The sequence below is a fragment of the Monodon monoceros genome, unplaced genomic scaffold, assembly GCF_005190385.1.
Source record: "Monodon monoceros isolate NGI ecotype Baffin Bay Population unplaced genomic scaffold, NGI_Narwhal_1 Super_Scaffold_14, whole genome shotgun sequence".
Classification (NCBI taxonomy): Eukaryota; Metazoa; Chordata; class Mammalia; order Artiodactyla; family Monodontidae; genus Monodon; species Monodon monoceros.
Window position 1 is genome coordinate 17,274,896 of NW_021703770.1, and position 19,783 is coordinate 17,294,678.

The 19,783-nt window shown below is 41.2% G+C and overlaps 1 protein-coding gene across 3 annotated transcripts in view; it reads right to left on the reverse strand.

Moving 5' to 3' along the window:
* DEPTOR (DEP domain containing MTOR interacting protein) overlaps nucleotides 1-19,783 on the reverse strand; it is a 140,106-nt gene that overhangs the window by 84,631 nt on the left and 35,692 nt on the right. For 2 of the 3 annotated variants that reach the window (XM_029222939.1, XM_029222940.1), the window contains exons 2-3: nucleotides 19,499-19,677; nucleotides 18,349-18,472 (exon numbers count right to left, since the gene is read on the reverse strand). The exons of the other annotated variant lie outside the window; for it this stretch is intronic. In XM_029222939.1, the coding sequence (XP_029078772.1) occupies nucleotides 18,349-18,472; nucleotides 19,499-19,677 (303 nt within the window). The remainder of the gene's footprint in view (nucleotides 1-18,348; nucleotides 18,473-19,498; nucleotides 19,678-19,783) is intronic. 3 annotated transcript variants of the gene reach the window in all.

Genomic DNA, 19,783 nt, shown 5'->3' on the forward strand with positions numbered 1-19,783 from the left:
TATCACTTATATGTGGAATCTAAAATATGATACAAATGAACTTATTTACAAAACAGAAACAGACTTCACAAACATAGAGAACAGACTTGTGGTTGCCAAGGGTAGGGGAGGCGGTGTGGAAGGGATGGATTGGGAGTTTGGGACGAGCAGATGCAAACTATTATATGTTGGTATAACTGAATCACTTTGCTTTACATCAGAAACTAATACAACGCTGTAAATCAACTATACTTTAATAAAAAATTTTTTTAAAAAAGCCCAACCACCATTTAATCATATCTTAGTATTCTGTGGGTTGCCTGGGGCTCAACTGGGCAGTTCCTCCATCACCTTTGCTTGGGATCACTCATGCAATTGCAGGCAGACAGTGGGCCAGGGCTGGATGTCCGGCCCTGCGGTGCTCCTAAGTCAGTACAGCCTTTCCTTCCCATGAGACAGCCTGGACACTGAGATACAGAGCTCAAGAGGAATGAAGCAGACGCTGCCAGAATTCTTTTTACACTTTTATTAGCATATATTAAGATATTAATAATAATAATAATATAATATTATTAATATATATCCACTTACCAGACAACTAACCCATTTAACATGCAAAATGCAATGGTTTTTGGTATATATATCGAGTTGTACAACCATCACTACCATCCATGTTAAAATACTTTATCACCCCAAAGGAAATGCTGTACCATTAATAATCATCCCCCACTTCCCCATTCCCCCTGCCCTAGGCAAACACTAATCTACCTCCTACATCTATGAATCTGCCTCTTACAGACGGTTCATATAAATAGAGTCATACAATATGCGGTCCTGTGTGACTGGTTTCTTTCATTTAGTATAATGTTTTCAACATTCATCATGTTGCAGCATGTATTGGTACTTCATTCCTTTTCATTGTCAAATAATATTCCACTGTATGAATATTCCACATTGGGTTTATCCATTCATCAGCTGATGGGCATTTGCGTTGTTTCCTTTAGGTTATTATGAGTAATGTTACTTTGAAAATTTATATACAAATTTTTTATGTGGACATATGTTTTTTTACTCTTGGATATACACCAAGAAGTAGAATTGTTGGGTCATATGGTAACTCTTTTTAACCTTTTGCGAAAATGCCAGACTGTTTTCTAAAGTGGCTGTGCCACTTTACATTCCTACCAGTACAGTATGAGAGTTCTAATTTCCCCACATCCTTGCCAGCATTTGTCATCTGTTCTTTGTTATTAGGATCCTCCTGGTGGGTGTGAAGAGGTATGTGAGTGTGTTTTTGATTTGCATTTCCCTGATGATTAATGATACTGAGCATGTTTTTATGTGTTTATTGTCCATTTATGTACCTTCTTTGGAGAAATGTCTATTCTGATCTTTTGCGCATTGTAAAACTAGATTACTTGTCTTTTTACTATTGAACTTTAAGTGTTCTGTATATATTCTTTGATGCAAGTCCTTAATCAGACATATGATTTGCAGATACTTTTTCCCATTCTATGGGCTGTTTTCTCACTTTCTTGACGGTACTGCTTCTAGCCCCAAACTTTCTAATTTTTATGTAACTCAATTTATCCATTTTTCTCTTTTGCTGCTTGTGGTTTCGGTGTCACATGTCAGAAACATTGCCTGACACAAGCCCATGAAAATTTACTCTTATGTTGTCTTCTAAGAGTTTCAAAGTTTTAGTTCTCACATTTAGCTCTGTAATCCACTTTGAGTTATATTTTCTAGAAGGCATGAGGCAAGGGTCAAACTCTGTTTGCTTGTATGCAGCTATCCAGTTATCCCAGCATCATTTGTTGAAAAGACTATTCATCCTCCATTGAATTATCTTTTTGACTCTTAGCAAAACCGATCAACCACGCCAGGCCTTCTTAAACTGCTTAGGCTCAGAAGTCACAGAATGTCAATTGCCCTGAATTATACTTGTTTAAAAGCATGAAATTAAAGACGAATGTAGCTTCAATTCCTAACTCTGCATACCTGTTAGCTACATGACTCTCCTTCCCCAAGTGTAAACTGCAGATAACGACAGTGCCTACTCGGGGAGCTGCTGTGCAGTTTAAGTGTGATAATGCACGAAATGCTTCAATCGTGGTGTTGAATACACCTTAAACACTGAATACATTTTAGCCATAATGATGATGATAACGATTATGATGATAAAAATTTTCTAGATGGAGCCATAAGATCAAACCCCTTTCTTTATGGCAAAATGAACTAAGATTCTGTGCATATTTCTATAGACAAGAATAACAATTCCATTTTAATTAGTAATGAGAAATGGGGATGATGCTCAGAAAGTCTTATTTTTATAGAACAAATTCATCTTCAGTCAAAATGGTCCTGTGTGGGCCTATAACCATGATATAAAGCCACACACCTTATAAGGTGTTAGGCATTAACAATATTCGTCTCCTGGAAGTACTCACCAGATTTTGATTGTACATGTGACTGAGTTCAACCTTTCCTGGATATATATCTGAGTCATATTTCCCAGACTCACTCTAACCCAGGGGAAAGGCAGCATCACAATAGAAGGAACTGCTACATTTAGGAGCCAGTACAGGAATAGAAATAAGCTGATAGCAATCTCCTTGTGCATTGAAAAAAACATTCAAAGGAACTGAGAAGGCCCTATATAACGTGGGAACATATGTGAATGGTATACAAGGGCACAAGCTAGGGAGGAAGCCAAAATGACCCATGGGCTATTAGGCCGGAAAGATGCTTTAGAAATTAAAGAGCTTTAAAAAAATAAAAAGTGTTAGTGTAATGATAAATTATTTTGAAAAGCAAAACATAAAATTATATACATGATAACCATTAAAAATTAAAAATTCATTCATCCAAATATTAAAAGAGTTACTTACCCCTGGGGGCAGTTTCTGAATGATTTTTCTTTTCACCTTAATAGAATTCTCTATTACTCAAATTATTCCCCAGAGAGAGCATACTATGTTTATAACTGGGAAAAACGTTATCAATAAAGAAGTTATATTAAGGTTAAGTTTATATTTCACCAGATGACTTGTCCCTGACAAAATGCTTATATTAATGCCCAATATAATAAAGTTGCTCCCAATGTATAAATTATACATATAGATGTATGCTTCCAAAATACAGTTTGAATGTGTAACACTGACTTGTGTGATTAGGAAGAAAGTATGAATTATGGCGAAATGCTTATATGAGCATTGATATTTTTGAATACTATGCTATTATAATACTATGCTATTATCTATAGAATAGGTGTGACAGGCATAAATTGATACAATTTTCATAATAATTTGGTTAGGAACTAGTAAACAGAGAGCTGTTTGGTTAATATTTGTCAGTAAAACTATTACATATTTAAAAAGGTGAGGGAAAGGGAAGAAAAACAGCATTTTACACCCTTTGCCAACAAATACCTTTCACCTTCCTTCAGTTGTCTTCATATCATACACTGAACACAACATACTCTTTCTCATCTTTTTTCCTTACTGATTTTCTTCCCTCATATCCTCCCTCCTCCCCGTCCCTGGAGAAATCCAAACTATTCTTCAAAAAAAAAAAAAAAGGCGCTCCTTGTACACTGGTGCAGGTTGTTCACTGCACAAGGGAACCTCGCTTCAGCGACAAATGAAGTCTAAAATCCAGTGCCCACTCCTCAAGAGCAGTCCCTGTGGAGGAGAGGTACTGTAGGAGCTTGAAGGGAAGGGCAAAAGGGCGTCTGTTTCTCATTCGCACAAAGGTGCTAAGTGAGATAGTGGGGTTCTGCTTTGAAGGGCTAAAGTACTAACCTCTCTTTGAAAATATCCCAACTAAAAAGCAATTCATACAGATCTCTCCTTTTTTTTTGAACTCTGAGCCAGTACCATAGTTTTGTATATATTCTCTCAATTTTTAACATACTATCTTTACCCCTTCAGCTAAACTAGAAGCTTCTGAAGGATAGACACCATGCCTTCAATGCTGGTGAAAACCCAGCCCCGGGAGGCAGTATAAATTAGGTGCTTAACAAATATTTGTTAATCAACTGACTGGAAACTAAGAACACCAAACAACAGTAATGGAGAGTGTTATTTGTCTTTGAAGTTAAAAATCCCTTCCTCTTTGCTTGCTATTTTAGATTTGCTGGGAAAAAAGCAAGAACTTTTTTAGTGCTGGTTTTATGCTCTGAAGAGATGGATATGCTGGAACCTAAGTTGTAATTTTCACATTGCCCACAGTTTTTAGTGTTGTGCTAAACATTTTCAGCTTTTTAGTGTGGTTGTATTAAACATTTCAGCTGTTGTTACTGAACTTGAATCAGCTTTAGATAGAAGCTGAGTGTGGATTCCAAGGCCATGGTTGTCCTAAAAGGCTACATTCAGCTACGGTTTCATAACCATAAAATTACACAAGAAGGAGAGAAACCAAGCACTTCTGCACTGAATTCAAAACAATTCAAACCTCTGTGAACCCTTTCAAACAACTGTCAAGGGAAGCTGGGTTCTCAAACATATTATAAAGGCTCCTTTTAAGGGAATGGTTATTATTTATTTTGGATGCTTCCATAATTATTAGAAAATAGAAGGATTTGCTGCCAAAAACAAAGGGAAAAAAAAGGAGGTAAAGAAAGAAGGTTAGGAGGGGTAAGATGAAGTAATTAAGAAAAATTAAAGATAATACCAACAAGGGAAAATAAAATGAACATATTTTAAAGAGGTAAGAAAAAATGATAAAAAACTGAACACAGTGACAAGTAGGGACTACTTTTCTGCAGGTTAACAGGCTAGGTGACAGAAGGACCACTTTATCCTGCGTATTTGTGGAAGTTACATGAAAAAGAATGGGAAACAGTCTTTCCTCTTTTTTTTCAACCAAGGTCTTACATTGTACAATCCTAAGACTCCCTCTCTTAAAACAGATTTAAAAACCACTGCTTTGATACATCTATGGCCAACTGATTTTAACAAGGGTGCCAAGGCCATCTAATGGGGGAGATAATAGTCTTTTCAACAAATGGTTCTGGGATAATTAGAGAACCACATGTAAAAGAATGAAGTTGGGCCCTTACCTCAAACCCTATACAAAAAAATAACTCATAATATATTAAAGACCTAAATGTAAGAACTAAAACCATAAAACTTTGACAAGAAAACATAAGGATAAATCTTTGTGACCTTGAATTTGGCAAAGGATTCCTAGATATGACACCAAAAGCACAAGAAAAAAAAGGAAAAATAGATAAATTAAACTACATTAAAATGTAAAACTTTTATGCTTCAAAGACACCAGCAAGAAAGTGAAAAGACAATGAATGGGAGAAAAGGCAAATCATATGTCTGATAATGGATTTGCATCTGGAATATATAAAGAACACTTAAATAAGAAGACAACCCAGTTTAGAAGTGGACAAATGATCTCAATAGATCAAAGAAGATATACAAACGGCCAATAAGCACATGGAAAGATGCTAAGCATCATCAGTCGTCAAGCAACTGCAAATCAAAACCACACCGAGGGGCTTCCCCGGTGGCGCAGTGGTTGAGAGTCCGCCTGCCGATGCAGGGGACACGGGTTCGTGCCCCGGTCCGGGAAGATCCCACATGCCGCGGAGCGGCTGGGCCCGTGAGCCATGGTCGCTGAGCCTGCGCGTCCGGAGCCTGTGCTCCGCAGCGGGAGAGGCCACAACAGTGAGAGGCCCGCATACTGCCAAAAAAACCCCAAAACCCAAAAACCAAAAACCTATGGGTGGGATTTCCCTGGTGGTCCAGTGGTTAAGACTCCGTGCTACCAATGCAGGGGGCCCGGGTTAGATCCCTGGTCAGGGAACTAGAGCCCGCATGCATGCTGCAACTAAGAGCCCGCATGCTGCAGTGAAGATCCCACCTGCCACAACCAAGACCTGGCGCAGCCAAATAAATAAATAAATAAAATATTAATTAAAAAAAAAAAAACCTATGGGCAAGGTAGATAAATGCTACGATAGAGTTATAAGTATATATAGAATGAAAGGAAAGTAAGGAAGAAAATATACAAGTCTACCTGAGTCTCTTAAGGTCAACTCCTGTTTGACGAAACAGGAGTTGACCTTAACAGACAGTAAGAGGGGGACTTCCCTGGTCGCGAAGTGGTTAAGAATCTGCCTGCCAATGCAGGGGACACAGGTTTAAGCCCTGGTCTGGGAAGATCTCACATGCCGTGGAGCAAATAAGCCCGTGTGCCACAACTACTGAGCCTGCAAGCCACAACTACTGAATCCCGTGCGCCTAGAGCCTGTGCTCCACAACAAGAGAAGCCACCGCAAGGAGAAGCCCGGGCACCACAACAAAGAGACGCCCCTGCTCGATGCTAATAGAGAAAGCCCGTGTGCAGCAACGAAGACCCAACGCAGCCAAAAACAAATAAATAAAAATAAATTTTTAAAAAAAGAGACAGTGAGAGGATACAGGATCAAGGAGAAGCAAGTACAGATGCACAGTATGAGGAGAGATCAGGACAAGCAGTTCAATGTTAAGTAGCAGCACGATGGAGGTGGTGGTGGGAGTAGGTGGCAAAGCAGGAGGAGATAAGCATGGGCAATGGGACGCCATTAGGCCAGAAAGGTTCTGATCCTATAGGTAATAGAGTGGATGAATTCTGAGCTCAGGATTGTCAATGAAGGTAACAAAGATGACAGCATAGTGATCCTTTCGTGTGATGGTCACCTTTTCACTTTCCATTATGACAATTGTGCTTTCAGCTCAACAAATGTATCAGCACTTACTGGATACCCCACCCTGCACTGGTCACTAGAATACAAAGAATAAGTCAAAGTTCCTACTCTCTGGAAGACCAGGAGAAAGCAAAGTTACCAAACTTCTTGAAAGCTTGAAACTGCTCTCGTACACTCTGGTTTCACCCACCTGCTAGAAACCGGCAGGGAGTCATCGGTGGCAAAGGACCAATCACTAACCTCAGTCTAGGAGTAATGGGATAAAGAAACACTCAGCAAGCTGGAGCCACTGGTGCTCATGGAGATGCTAACAGCCTCTCAGCCACCTCTTAGCATGCACTAGAGGGAAGGGCATGGCCTGAAGAGTGAAATGTGATGGCAAGGAGAGACTTCACAGTCTTTTTGAATCTATCTGTCCTAGCGCAGGTAGGAAATATTGATATAATGAATACAAAACAATATCCCCGTGCCATGCAAAAGCAATCTGGGACTGATCTGGATGATTTTCTTCTCCTCTGCTCTTTCCCATCAGTACAAACAGTTCCAGGGTGACAGTGGCAAGGGGAGGGAGTCCTAGCTTTCAATCTGTGAACTGTGATTTCCAAGCTGGGGTTGGGCTCTATGATCCTCTGAGTTTCTTCTCTTATGTAATGAAGGTAATAATGCTTACCTCAGTGGGGTTGTGAAAATTAGAGGCAATCTGTGTAAAGCATCTAGCGTACTGTCTGGCACAAAGCAGCAGTGAACAAATGATATACACACACACACACACACACACACACGCACACCCCTGAGAACTGACCCTTATCAACTCTTATCAATCCTTGTCAGGTTGGACGATAGTCCAAACCAGCCAGAAGAACCAATTCCAAGCACCTGGGGAGAGGAGGTGACAGGTGAAACATAGAAAAACCAAAGTTTAATTACTTAAAAGGAAATTTTATACTCTAGAGAATGCTAACACTGAGGAAAAAGTTAATTTTATTTAGGAGATTGAATCATGGTAGAATACAACTTTATAAAAAATATCATTTGGGTGGTTGTTCCATAAGTGTGTTCAGTTTGTGAACACTGAGAGAGCTGCACACTTATGATATGTGTGCTGTATATAATGATATACTATACTTCAGTACATTTAACTTTATAGTTAAAGTTTGACTACATATTTAACTTTAATAAAGTTTAAAATGTTATCTGATTTTCTTTCCTTCTGGTCTGAAAGACTCTTTTGTTAGGGGCTCTAAAATTAATAAATGCTTTCTGTAGATTTGGTAGAACAAGGCCATTGTTTACACTCCCCAGCTCTGTGTGAAGAGACTGTGGTTCAGCAAGGATGTTTTCATTGAGCAAACAAAGCAAGAAAAACAACATAGCAACTACAGCAAGTCCCCTGCATACGAACCTTCAAGCTGCGAACTTTCAAAGACATGAACGTGTGTTCCATCAACATCAGGCGTGAGTGACGTTGCAGCTCGCCCTCCGTCTCCTATTGCTGAGGATCCTTCAGCTCTACCATCTCCCACCTCCTCTCCCTCCTCCAGTCAGTAACTCTTCCTGCCTGTTCACTAGATGCCAGCCCCTGGATGCCAGCTGTTCTACCGTACTACAGTACTTTTCAAGGTACTGTACTATAAGATTAAAAATGTTTTCTTTATTTTGTGTGTGTGTTTGTTTTTTAAGTATTACTAGTGTGAAAGTATTATAAACCTATTACAGTACAGTACTATATAGCCGATTGTGTTAGTTGGGTACCTAGGCTAACTTTGTTGGACTTACGAACGTGCTCTTGGGACAGAACTCGTTTGTATATGTGGGGGACTAATTGTATACCTCTTGGAATCATCTCTGCATTAAAAGACAAAGCCACCTACCCAAGTAGCCTCCACACAAAGCTTCTAATAATGGAGGAATAACCTCCAGCTTAAAAAACCCCAACGAGTCAAGCCTTCCCCTGGTATCGCTCCTAGGTCTACTTTTATTTTGCTCCGATAAGTGTCTCTCCTCCCAGGAGGTCCTTCCTTCTCTCCTACTCCCCGTGTGTTCTTCTTCCCCTTTGTTGCAGAATGTTTGGCATCGCCTCACCCTGCCCCACCCACCTTAGATCCATTCACTCTAGAATCTCAACACTTAAAAACACACAAGAGCCATTCCCTCTAGGAAAGACTCTGAGTTCTTCATCTCTTCCAGATGGAATAAACTGACACTTGATGTGAACTAGAGTTGTTGGATTCAAAGCATACTGGAGAGAGACATTATGCCATTTCTACAGGTTCACTCAACTGGAGGCTTAAAGCATGTTACTTAGCCCACCTCAAATTTGCTTTCCTTCCCTGTAAATTGATGGGGGAAATCTCTCCCTCTTAGAAGTACAGGAAGAATTAAATAAAATAATATGTGGAAAATATTTAGAATGATGCTAATGCATAGAAGTCCTCAGGAAATGATGGCTATGATTATTATTCTTACTCTTTGAATGTCTGTGGTCAGAACCTACAATGAGTAAATACGAATAGAGTGATCTTAGAATAGCAAATATCTACTCCTGGTTTTAGTCCAATTTGAACATGCCAAGGTTAGGAAAGAAAGGGGCTGTCCACTGACTTCTTTCCTAAGTAAGGATGACCATGCGTTCATTTATCTATTCATCTCTTCAACAAACATTTATTCAGTATATGCTATGTACTGGACATTGAGGCTCTAAAGTTGTGTGCGACCTCAAGGTCCATAACCTCAAAGAGCTTCTAGTCAAGCTAGAGAGACTGAAACATCAAGCACAATCACCTTGGAGAAATGTGGTTGCCGGGCTAGAACTCAGGTTGATGAGGGTCAGAAAGGGAGCCAAAGAAATTCATTATAATCCAACCATACTCCATACTCATAAACAGTGAGAGTACCCTGTGCTAATTCCAACCATCACATCATGCATGGTACAGACTCAGAAAAAAACAGAAAGAGCAAGTGACTTTTCCATTGACAGAATGTGGGCAATTCCTCATGCCTGTCCATTCACGGAGATAGGAGACAACTCATTTCAGATCCCAGGTGGGTCTCACAGGCTCTGTCAATCAGGGTCCCCTAGCAGGAAGATACAAAAATGTACAAATGGGCTAATAAGAGGTAGTCTAGCATAAAAGAACTACTAAAGCTATGGGCAGGGTTAAGGGAAACTAAAAGAGATGGCAAAGGTCCAGACTAGCGGTCTGTGATCATTAACAACTCCAGGCCTCAGGATTATGGAGAGAGGGCAGTTTCCAGAGCCTAAAGGGGATAGATGTTAAGAAGAGGGCTGCCTGATGGGACCTGTGGCCTTCAAGAGCAGGGAGCAAGCAGAGAAATAAGTACTCTGACCTTACTCTCCTCCCTTCTACCTACTTCCTGCTAGTGCCTCCCACTGACCCAGCCAATGGCAATGGAGCCTGTTGACTCAGGCCATGTAAGTCAGCCTCCTGGGGCACACGAAAGGTGGGAAAAGGGTAGAGAATGATCTGGAGGACAAACAGAAATGTCCTGCATACAGGCTGGGCATCTGACCATGCAGAATCTAATTCTTGCATATAAAGGCATGTGTTTTTTTTTTTTTTTTAATGCAACCTGGGTCACACAAGGATACTTTGGACGATGTGCATTTTTCCTCACATATTGGAAACACAACACGTCCTGTATGAGGTGAGACTCTGCTGAACTTTATCTCATTTAGTCTTCATGACAAGTTTGTGAGCTATGTCTGTTCTTCCAATTTTACGGATGAAAACAAGACTCGGACAGGTTGAATGTCTCGATAAGTGGCAGGAGAAGAACTCTGACACACACTTCTCCACCCGCAGAAATCTTAAATGGTTTTTCCATTCTACCAAGTTGAAAAGTAACTACAGAGATTGATCGGCAAAATCGATGTTACAGAGACTTGGTTCGTCGCCCTGCAATTACACAAGATCAGGAAAACTTGGAAGAAATGACCGGCAACCAATCCCTGTCGAGGAATCACGTCTACTGTTGAAGCAACAACATGTGTCTACCTCTAAATCAAGTCATTTCTGAAAAATCAACCAGAGCTAGAAATCTGTACATGACAATCTAGGGCTGACGACTTCTGACAAGCACAGCTGGCCTGCTGCCTGTGCTGTATGTTAACAAAGCTCTAATATTATCGCCATATATTTATTATACGGAGGGAAAGCGTGGCATTGCCAAGAAGCAGTAAAGAATGATGTGATTTCCAAAACCAGACTCAAGGACTTAGTAGAAACCAGGAGATGAACACTTTTTTCAGGTCCATTTATTTATTTTTTGGCCACACCATGCGGCATGCGGGATCTTGGTTCCCTGAACAGGGATCGAACCCGTGCCCCCTGCACTGGGAGCACAAAGTCCCTTTCAGGCCCATTTAAAAATCTACAAGCTGCATATTGTTTAATATTGTTTAGTGGTATTCATTCCTGCTACAGCCTCCTTGGATAGAAGCTGCAGAAACTTTGTGAATTAGAAGCTGCAGACTGAAAAGGAGTTACATGTGGGCTCACGTGCTCTGGAGCTGGAGACCAGGGTTTGAAATGCTCCCCCAACACCCCACCGCTGATTTCTGGCTATGTGAAGGTAGGCAAGTTCATTTACCACTCTAGCCTCGATTTCCTTATTTGCCAAAGGGAGAATCACATTTTTTATCTCACTGGTGTAGAATGAGGCTTGAATAAGAAAACACATGTAAAGGGTGTGGTATCTAATAAGCATCAATAATGTCCTGTGGTTGCTCCTTTCACCAATATCATCAGCATCTTCAGGCCTCCTCCACTGTCCCTTCAGCTCCTCTCACCACCTTTTCAAGAATGTCTGCATAATGAACAGACCGGGAAGATAAAGGTAATTTCTCCTTCTGGGTCAGAAAGCAGGTTTGCTTGAAGACCATTTCAAAAGGTTCCTCGAGCCTGGGGTTCCTCTTCCGTAACCCAACCCTGGCAGGTGTCATCTGCACCTCACTGTGCTGTTCTTTGGGAGCTAAGCCTTGGAGGACCTGTCAAGAAAATGATGATGCTCTGCCTACCGCTACTGCCGAGAGCAACAAATTGTTCTTCGTCTCCCAACCCAGGGGTCTCCTACCTGCGTCCATGAAATGGTGGCAGGCAAACCCGTTAGCTTGCAAGTAAGATAAAATCTCAAGACTCTTGACGGTTCTCAACGTGAGTTAACACAGTATCAAAACTCATGCCTTGTCACCCAGGCTAAATAGGTGCAAAAGGTAACAACTTTTATTCTACTTACACTGCAATTTTAGCACGCCCTTCAAATCATCCAAGAAGGAAATATTTACTCCAAGATTCCTGTAAAACCACTAATTAACTGGGAAGCACAAGCAAACTGTGAAAAGCTGTATATAACATATTAGAAAGTATTTTTATTACAGTTTGCAAAATAATTAAGATATAGTTTGAACATAAAACTTGAATCAATTTGCAGAACTCAGGATCCCGGTTTGGAACGCACTTCTATACTGCAAATGCAATAAGACAGAGACAAAAACTTGAAGGCTTTTTTTTTTTTTTTTTAAACTCCAGCTCCATGTTCTCAGGTTACGCCAGCCATTAAGCCTCTTTCTAGCTCAGGTGCCCCATCTCTGCAATGGGATTAATTGTGCCTACTGGGTGTAACTCAGAGCTGTACAGAGCATCAAGCAGGTTAATGGACAAGATGCTTTGTAAACTCTAAAAAGGCAAGACAAGGTACACCTCTGACTCCTGTCGCTTACCATGAAAAGCAAGCTCTCTTTAGCTTTTTCATGGTACCAGCTCAGCAGCTTGTAGCAATCACAGCATGTAGAATCCTTTGTTTATTCAACAAATATTTATTGTGCCAGCCTCTGGGAGGGAACAGGAAAAAGATCCCAGGGGTATATGGTAGAGAAACCTCTGATAAGATAAAACACACAAAAGGGCTTTTCCCCTTTGTATATAGTTCTCCCCTAATATTTCTCTTCAGTTCTATGAAATACAGAATATAAAGGAAGCAGTGGGAACTCAAAGAGATCTAATGGCATACAGGCACTTTAATTCTTCAACCAGGTATACACTCCAGAAACAGAAACAGACTGCTGGTGGCTGGAGAGAGAAACTCCTGATAAAGGCTGTATCTTAAAATACTATCATAAAACAAGAAAAACAAATGTCATTTATTTATATTATGATTTACTAGTCTAATAGCAGCTCAGATTTCGTGGGCTCTCAACTCTATGCCAAGCACTGTACAGACTGGATTTCATTTAATCCTTCCAACAGCCTTTCCAAGAGGGTCCCCCACTTATCTCCATTTAAGACTACAGGTCAGAGAGGTTCAAAGCCTACTCAAGGTCACGGAGTGAGCAAGTTGTGAGGCTGGGATTGAAGACCAGGACCGTGCAACTCCAAAACCCACACCCTCTGCCACTTACTGTGAGAGAGAGGCCTCATGTCACCAGCTCCCCTATAATGTTCCTCGCATTGGGACAACTTGAAAAAGTCAGCTTCTGCTCCTTAACTAGCATTCGCTGGAGTACCTCTGAGTTAAGGTAACGGAAGTGACGTAGACACTAAAAGGCAACACACAGAGTCACTGACTTTTAGTCCTGAGACGCAGATTTGTCCTACAAAATAGCCGACTGAGAAACACCACCAGGGGTTAGAAAGCCAAGGTGCCCCCAAATTAGTACGTCTCAGCAAAACCCCAGCCAGAAACCACCAAGTTTCACAAAGGCCTATAAATAACACAGAACAAACAAGCCAGAGGAGAGCAAAAAGGAAATACTGACAACAGAACCAGGCCCTTAGGGCTGGATGGGAGGCTGGGGAAAGCACAGCCTGCACACCTGTCACCCTGGGTTCAGGCATCTCCTGCCCCCCTCAAGCTGTAGCACCAGGACGCAGAAGTGACTTAACTGCTCTGGATCCCAGATTCCCCTCCTTCTGGGACAATAACGTAATGCCCCATCTATATTATATAATTATTTACTACGTTATCACTATTATCATTACTGTTATTATTTACTACTCTATTATTACTCTGTTCAGGAGGTTCAGATAAAATAATCTAATGGCAGTGCTTTGAGAAGCTTAATGTACAAATAAAAGTCCCTGTTGTTTTTTATCATATTTACAGAACACCACATAGATTTACTATGAAGGAGAATCATTTTACTCCCCTTTTCCAAAGTCTACTTTATAATCCTGGGATATTTTCAGTAAATTTTCATAGCAAATCTCATACCCAGATATTCACAAACTCCATGTTACATTTTTGAAGTAAACACTGGTTTCATTCATTTAATCTCCATTGAAGGCAACAGAAGAGATGTATTAACAGCCTAGTAACAATAAGTTTGGGCTCTAGGTTCAAATCCCAGCTGTTTTTTTTTTTTTTTTAAACGAATGAGGTGACCTTGGGTAAGACATTGAACCTCTCCTTGCAACTTTTTTCTCATCCATAAAATGGGAACAATGAAAGCATCTATCTAGGGGTTGTTATGATGATTAAATAAAATAGATTAGTCAGGATGTCTGATATATAGCTAGCAATCGACAAATATTATCTATTGTTATTATCTTAAAAGGAAAACAACTAAAGGAATAATATATCTTTTGTAAGACTTTCTTTCACTAATATTAGAAATATCCTAAACAAGGGTTCCAGCTAAAATAATAGAGGGGAAAAAAGTCAGTTATAAAATAAAGTCCTTGAAAAGATGAGCTATGAACAAAATCAGCTATTCATTTCTTAATGTTATTTTTTTTAAGTATCCAAGACTTACAAAATAATAGTACATGCTGAGATTCATGGAAAAAATGGCCAGAGAAACAAGGAAAATGCATTAAAAATATAGATAAGTGTATATACCAAACAAAATTGATCAAACAGGTAAGCTGAACTATCAATTCCAAAGGCCCTGAAGTTTGTTCCACGCATGTTCTAGCAACCAAAGGTAGGGGCCAAGATTTGTGAGGTGGCAGTTAGGTCACGCAAGTTCAGTACTTACGAAATTACTTCTCCTAGTGCTAATTTTACAAGCAGTTTGAAGAAATAAATTTACTTGGAATTGAGACACTGAACATTAATGACTAGAAAGCCAACTGCACACAGAAAAAGTACAGCAATATTGATCAACTCGTCCAGGGATCAGAAAGTTTCGTCATCCTTTTCAGCAAATATTTACCATATACGATTGGCCGGGAACATGTGAAACCATAAGAAATACAAAGGAGGATAAAGCAGTCCCTCCCCTTAAGTTTCTTAGTCTAATGCCGTAAACAAAACGAGATGAAAGTTTAACACAGTTCTTTCACGGGGTAAACACACAGTAGCAGCACCTAACTCAGTCTTAAGGGGACGCTGAAGGATTCTCAGAAAAGGTGAGATTGAACACGAAGCCAGGAAGAGTCAGAGCGAGCTAGAGAAAGGGCTGAGTGTGGCAGGAAGAGTCTTCTAGACAGAGGGAACAGCATATGCAAAATGTACATCAGATCACCACTTTACCACTCCTTACTGTCTGATGGCCTCCCATCACACTTAAAATAACATTTTCGATATCATGGGGGTAAGGGCCCTTCACGATTTGGTCCCAACTCATCTCCTGCTCTCCCCCTTACTTCTGGCCCTCTGGACACACTGGCCTCCTTGCTGTCCTAAACTACGTAGAGCATGTTCCCACCCGAAGCTTTTACCCTTGCTGTGTCCTCTGCCCTGGATGCTGTTCCACCAGATACATACAAGGCTTACTTTATTCAAATGCCACCTCTTCAGGGACGTCTTCCCTGTCCCCCCGTCTAAAACACCTCGTCACCCTCAGTGAGTGTATTTCTCCTTCTATACTGAAAATCACCCATACTAAACTACATTCCTCTTAATGTCTGCCTCTTCAACTAGAATGCAAGGACTTCCCTGGTGGCACAGTGGTTAAGAATCCGCCTGCCGGGCTTCCCTGGTGGCGCAGTGGTTGAGAGTCTGCCTGCCGATGCACGGGACATGGGTTCGTGCCCTGGTCTGGGAGGATACCACATGCCGCGGAGCGGCTGGGCCCGTGAGCCATGGCCGCTGAGCCTGCGCGTCCGGAGGCTGTGCTCCGCAGCGGGAGAGGCCACAGCAGTGAGAGGCCCGCGTACCGCAAAAAAAAAAAAAAAAGAATCCGCCTGCCAATGCAGGGGACATGGGTTCCATCCCTGGTCTGGGAAGATCCCACATGCCGCAGAGCAACTAAGCCCGTGTGCCACAACTACGGAGGCCACATGCTGCAACTACTGAAGCCTGGGTGCCTAGAGCCCACGCTCAGCAACAAGAGAAGCCACCGCAATGAAGAGAAGCCCGCATGCCACAGTGAAGAGAAGCCCATGTGCCACAACAAAGAGTAGCCCCTGCTCATGGCAACTAGAGAAAGCCCACGCACAGCAACGAAGACCCAGCGCAGCAAACAACAAAAACATACTAGAATGCAAGGTCCATGAGGGTAGAAGCTTTGTCTATCTTTGGTCCAGGGCACATTTCCAGTATATAACTATAACTGTGTCTGGCAGGTGGTGAGGGCTCAATAAATATTTGTTGAATAATTAATGAATTAATAAATGCCCTGAAGGCAGAAAGGAGACTTGGATGGTCTAGAGACACAGTTTAGTGTGAATGGCACATAGGATGTAAGGGGAGAAGATACAGAAGGTAGGGCTGGAGTAAGTATTTTCTAGAGGGTATGAACAACTTTTTTTCAACTTTTCTTATCATATCCATCCCATTAGTAAGAACAGTTCTCTAGGGACTTCCCTGGCGGTCTAGTGGTTAAGACTTCGCCTTGCAATGCAAGGGGGTGTGGGTTCGATCCCTGGTCGGGGAGCTAAGATCCCACCTGCCCCGGGGCCCAAAAACCAAAACAGAAGCAATATTGTAACAAATTCAATAAAGACTTTAAAAATGGTCCACATCAAAAAATCTTTAAAAAAAAAAAAAAGAATAGTTCTCTATCAGACGTTTCAATTATTGCTAATCCCTGCTCCCATAAAGTGGTTACCCAGATCCCAAGAGATAATCTGTAGCTAGGGAAGAGTATTACAGAATCCCCTGGCTTCCTTCCATGGAAATGACATGTATGTTTTTGACAACATAAATTCTTATAGTTTGAAGAGACCATCAGGGAAATCTAAATACTTAACATCTGCTAGAATTTTCCAAAAGGAACTAAGAAAGTAAATGAAAGCAGCAACAAAAAATATATACACACTCAAGCAAACAAATGGAGGTGTTGATGGACCCCTTCTATTCAAATTCATGTGAGTCAGGGAGATGAAGGATTTTCTGTACTTTGATATAGAAAGCAAGGAATAAGAGAACTGGGAGAACTGGGAGAACTGGTACATATTGGGCATTAATTGGTTGGCTAATGCCAGCTCCAGAAACCGAAGTGAACAGAACTGGGACAGAGGTAGAACACAGGACAGACAGAATCAAGGATCATCCTCAGTGTCGTGTTAATATCTGAAATGACTATCCTCCATGGGGTCTGACAACATAGCAGAGTTACTGAACCAACTATTTAAGTACTTGACACAATGTATTCTTTTAATTCCCAGGACAGCACTCAACACCTAGGAGGGAGGTGCTATCACCCACTCCCATGTCATAAAAGAGGACACTGAGGTTTACAAAGGTAAGGTAATGGGGCTAGAACTCAAACCCTGTCTGGCTCTTAACCATCCGCTACTTAATCTGACCACCCAGGTGCAGCTCCCTCACGCACCATCCCACTTATAGAGTAGGCTCTTTTATGTTATAAATACATGTTTTGAAAGGCAGTCAGAGTTAAGGAAAGGGTGCCACTGCCCCTGCACTCCTTTCTCGAATGGTTGCCCTGAAAAAAACAAGGAAGGCAGGGTGAGAAAGGGACCACGGAAACAGCAGACCAGCTCAGAGACAAACCAACTGGGAGATTCCATGTCCACCAACCAAATACTCCTGGGCCACAGTATATTCATCTGTTACAAAGAGCTGAGAGATTATTCCTCTTCGACCACCCTGCTATCTGAAGTTCTCTCACTATTCGTCTCTTGACCTGAACTTGAACTTCCCCTGTACTTGACACTGCTTCTCTAGCCATTTAAAAGACTAAACTTCTAAGTTATATACTAGAAGATACTTAAAATACTTAAGAGAACTGGCAACTGCATCACTTGATGGCAAACATTAAGTGCCGACCTTCTGTTTTCACTTCTGGAGTTTTGTTAAATCGACTTAAATGTAGAAAATACTATTTAAATAAATTCTTTATTAAGAATCTTATGAAATCAACTTAATTTCTGGTAAAGAGAAAAGCAAGTGAGTGATAGAGTTTTATCATATTAAAAGGAACAGCTATGGGCTTCCCTGGTGGCGCAGTGGTGGAGAGTCCGCCTGCTGATGCAGGGGACGCGGGTTCGTGCCCTGGTCCGGGAAGATCCCACGTGCCGCGGAGCGGCTGGGCCCGTGAGCCATGGCCGCTGAGCCTGCGCATCCGGAGCCTGTGCTCCGCAACGGGAGAGGCCACAGCAGTGAGAGGCCCGCGTACCACAAAAAAAAAAAAAAAAATAGGAATGGTTATGTAACCATTCCACATGGAAGAGCCAGGCTGAAGTCAAAATGATAAAAGACTGAAATAGCCCTGCTTCTCACTACAAGATTACAGAACATACTTCTCATACAGCCTCTGTCCTCTCACGAAGGCCTTCACTTCGTTGTCCAATGGGAAGGTGCCATCATCCTTTCTAAAGCGATAGAAGAGTTTGACGTCCTTGAATTCCTTATGCTCATCACACACTGAAAGGCAATATACACAGAGAGGCAAATAAGAAAAAAAAACACCTCTTATTTAATTACTCAAATGAAGGAGGATGCTAATTAAGATCTGTTTTATTACCTACTTTCTCAAGCACACTACTCTATGAGTTAATACACAGTAAACCGTTTAGCACAGCACCTGGCACAGGAAAGTGCTCAGTTTTATTAGCTACCATCACCATCATCGTCATCTGTTAAAAGAGTCACAAAATTCAATTCATCACTCTTTCTACAAACTCTTCTCGAGCATGATGTTGGGGTAGGCATCAGCCTCAAAGAATATGAAATCTAGCGAGATTAAAAGAAACGTCGACATGTCATTAAAATATGGCGTGATCAGACTATGAAAGAGCTGAGGAGATATTCAGTGGGAGCCCAAAGGAGCACCCAGTACCCCAGCTTTGGGGAATGTACACGTCTCTGAAGAGTCTGAATGTAAGTGGAGACCTGAAGAATGAGTAGAAAACAAGCAGAAATGCAGACGGAGGGCATTCCAGCCCAAGAGAATAACAGCATGCGAAGGTCTTGGCCAGGATTAGAGATTTCAAGGAGACACGTTCATGAATGTTCACTGAACCACTGAGAGTAACAGCAAGAACTTGGAAACAACTTAAATGTCTGTGAGTAGAATGCATAAAGGTGTGATGGCATACACTGCAGCGAAAATGAGCAAACAAGATACACTATCAACATGAGTGAATCCCACAAACAGCGAATTGATCAAGTTGCAAAAGAATAAACATGCCTCTCTATGATGACTTAAAACATTTAAAACGATATGTTACATTGCTAAGAGACGTATCTACAGAAAGGAAAAAATATAAAGAAGTCCAAGGAAATAAAGCCAAATGTGTCTTGGAAGAAGGAAAGGAATGTAATTGGGGAGAGGTATACAAGAGACAAAGTAAAATGTCTATTTCTTAAATGGGTGGGTTCATATCTGAAACAGAAGATATAGTCCTTTGTTTCGTCTCGAGTTACCTTGACTGTCGCCACCTCACTCACCGTGATGAATAATGCCCCGGTCTGCTAATTTCTGCATGAGTTTAATTGCCGTCTCTCTGTCAGAAGCCTCTTTGTGTTCAATCAACCAGTCAATCAGTTCTTTCGCAACAAAACAGTTTGGGTAGGTTTTGAGATGATGTCGCCTATCTTTAATAACCTTTTCTTCATGCAGCCTGAGCCTGGAAAGAAAATTTGGCAATCAGTTGAGGAATTCTGATAACACATGATCATTAAGCCAATCCCAGAGAACAGTACAAAATGGAAGCCTGAGATGCATCAGAGTGC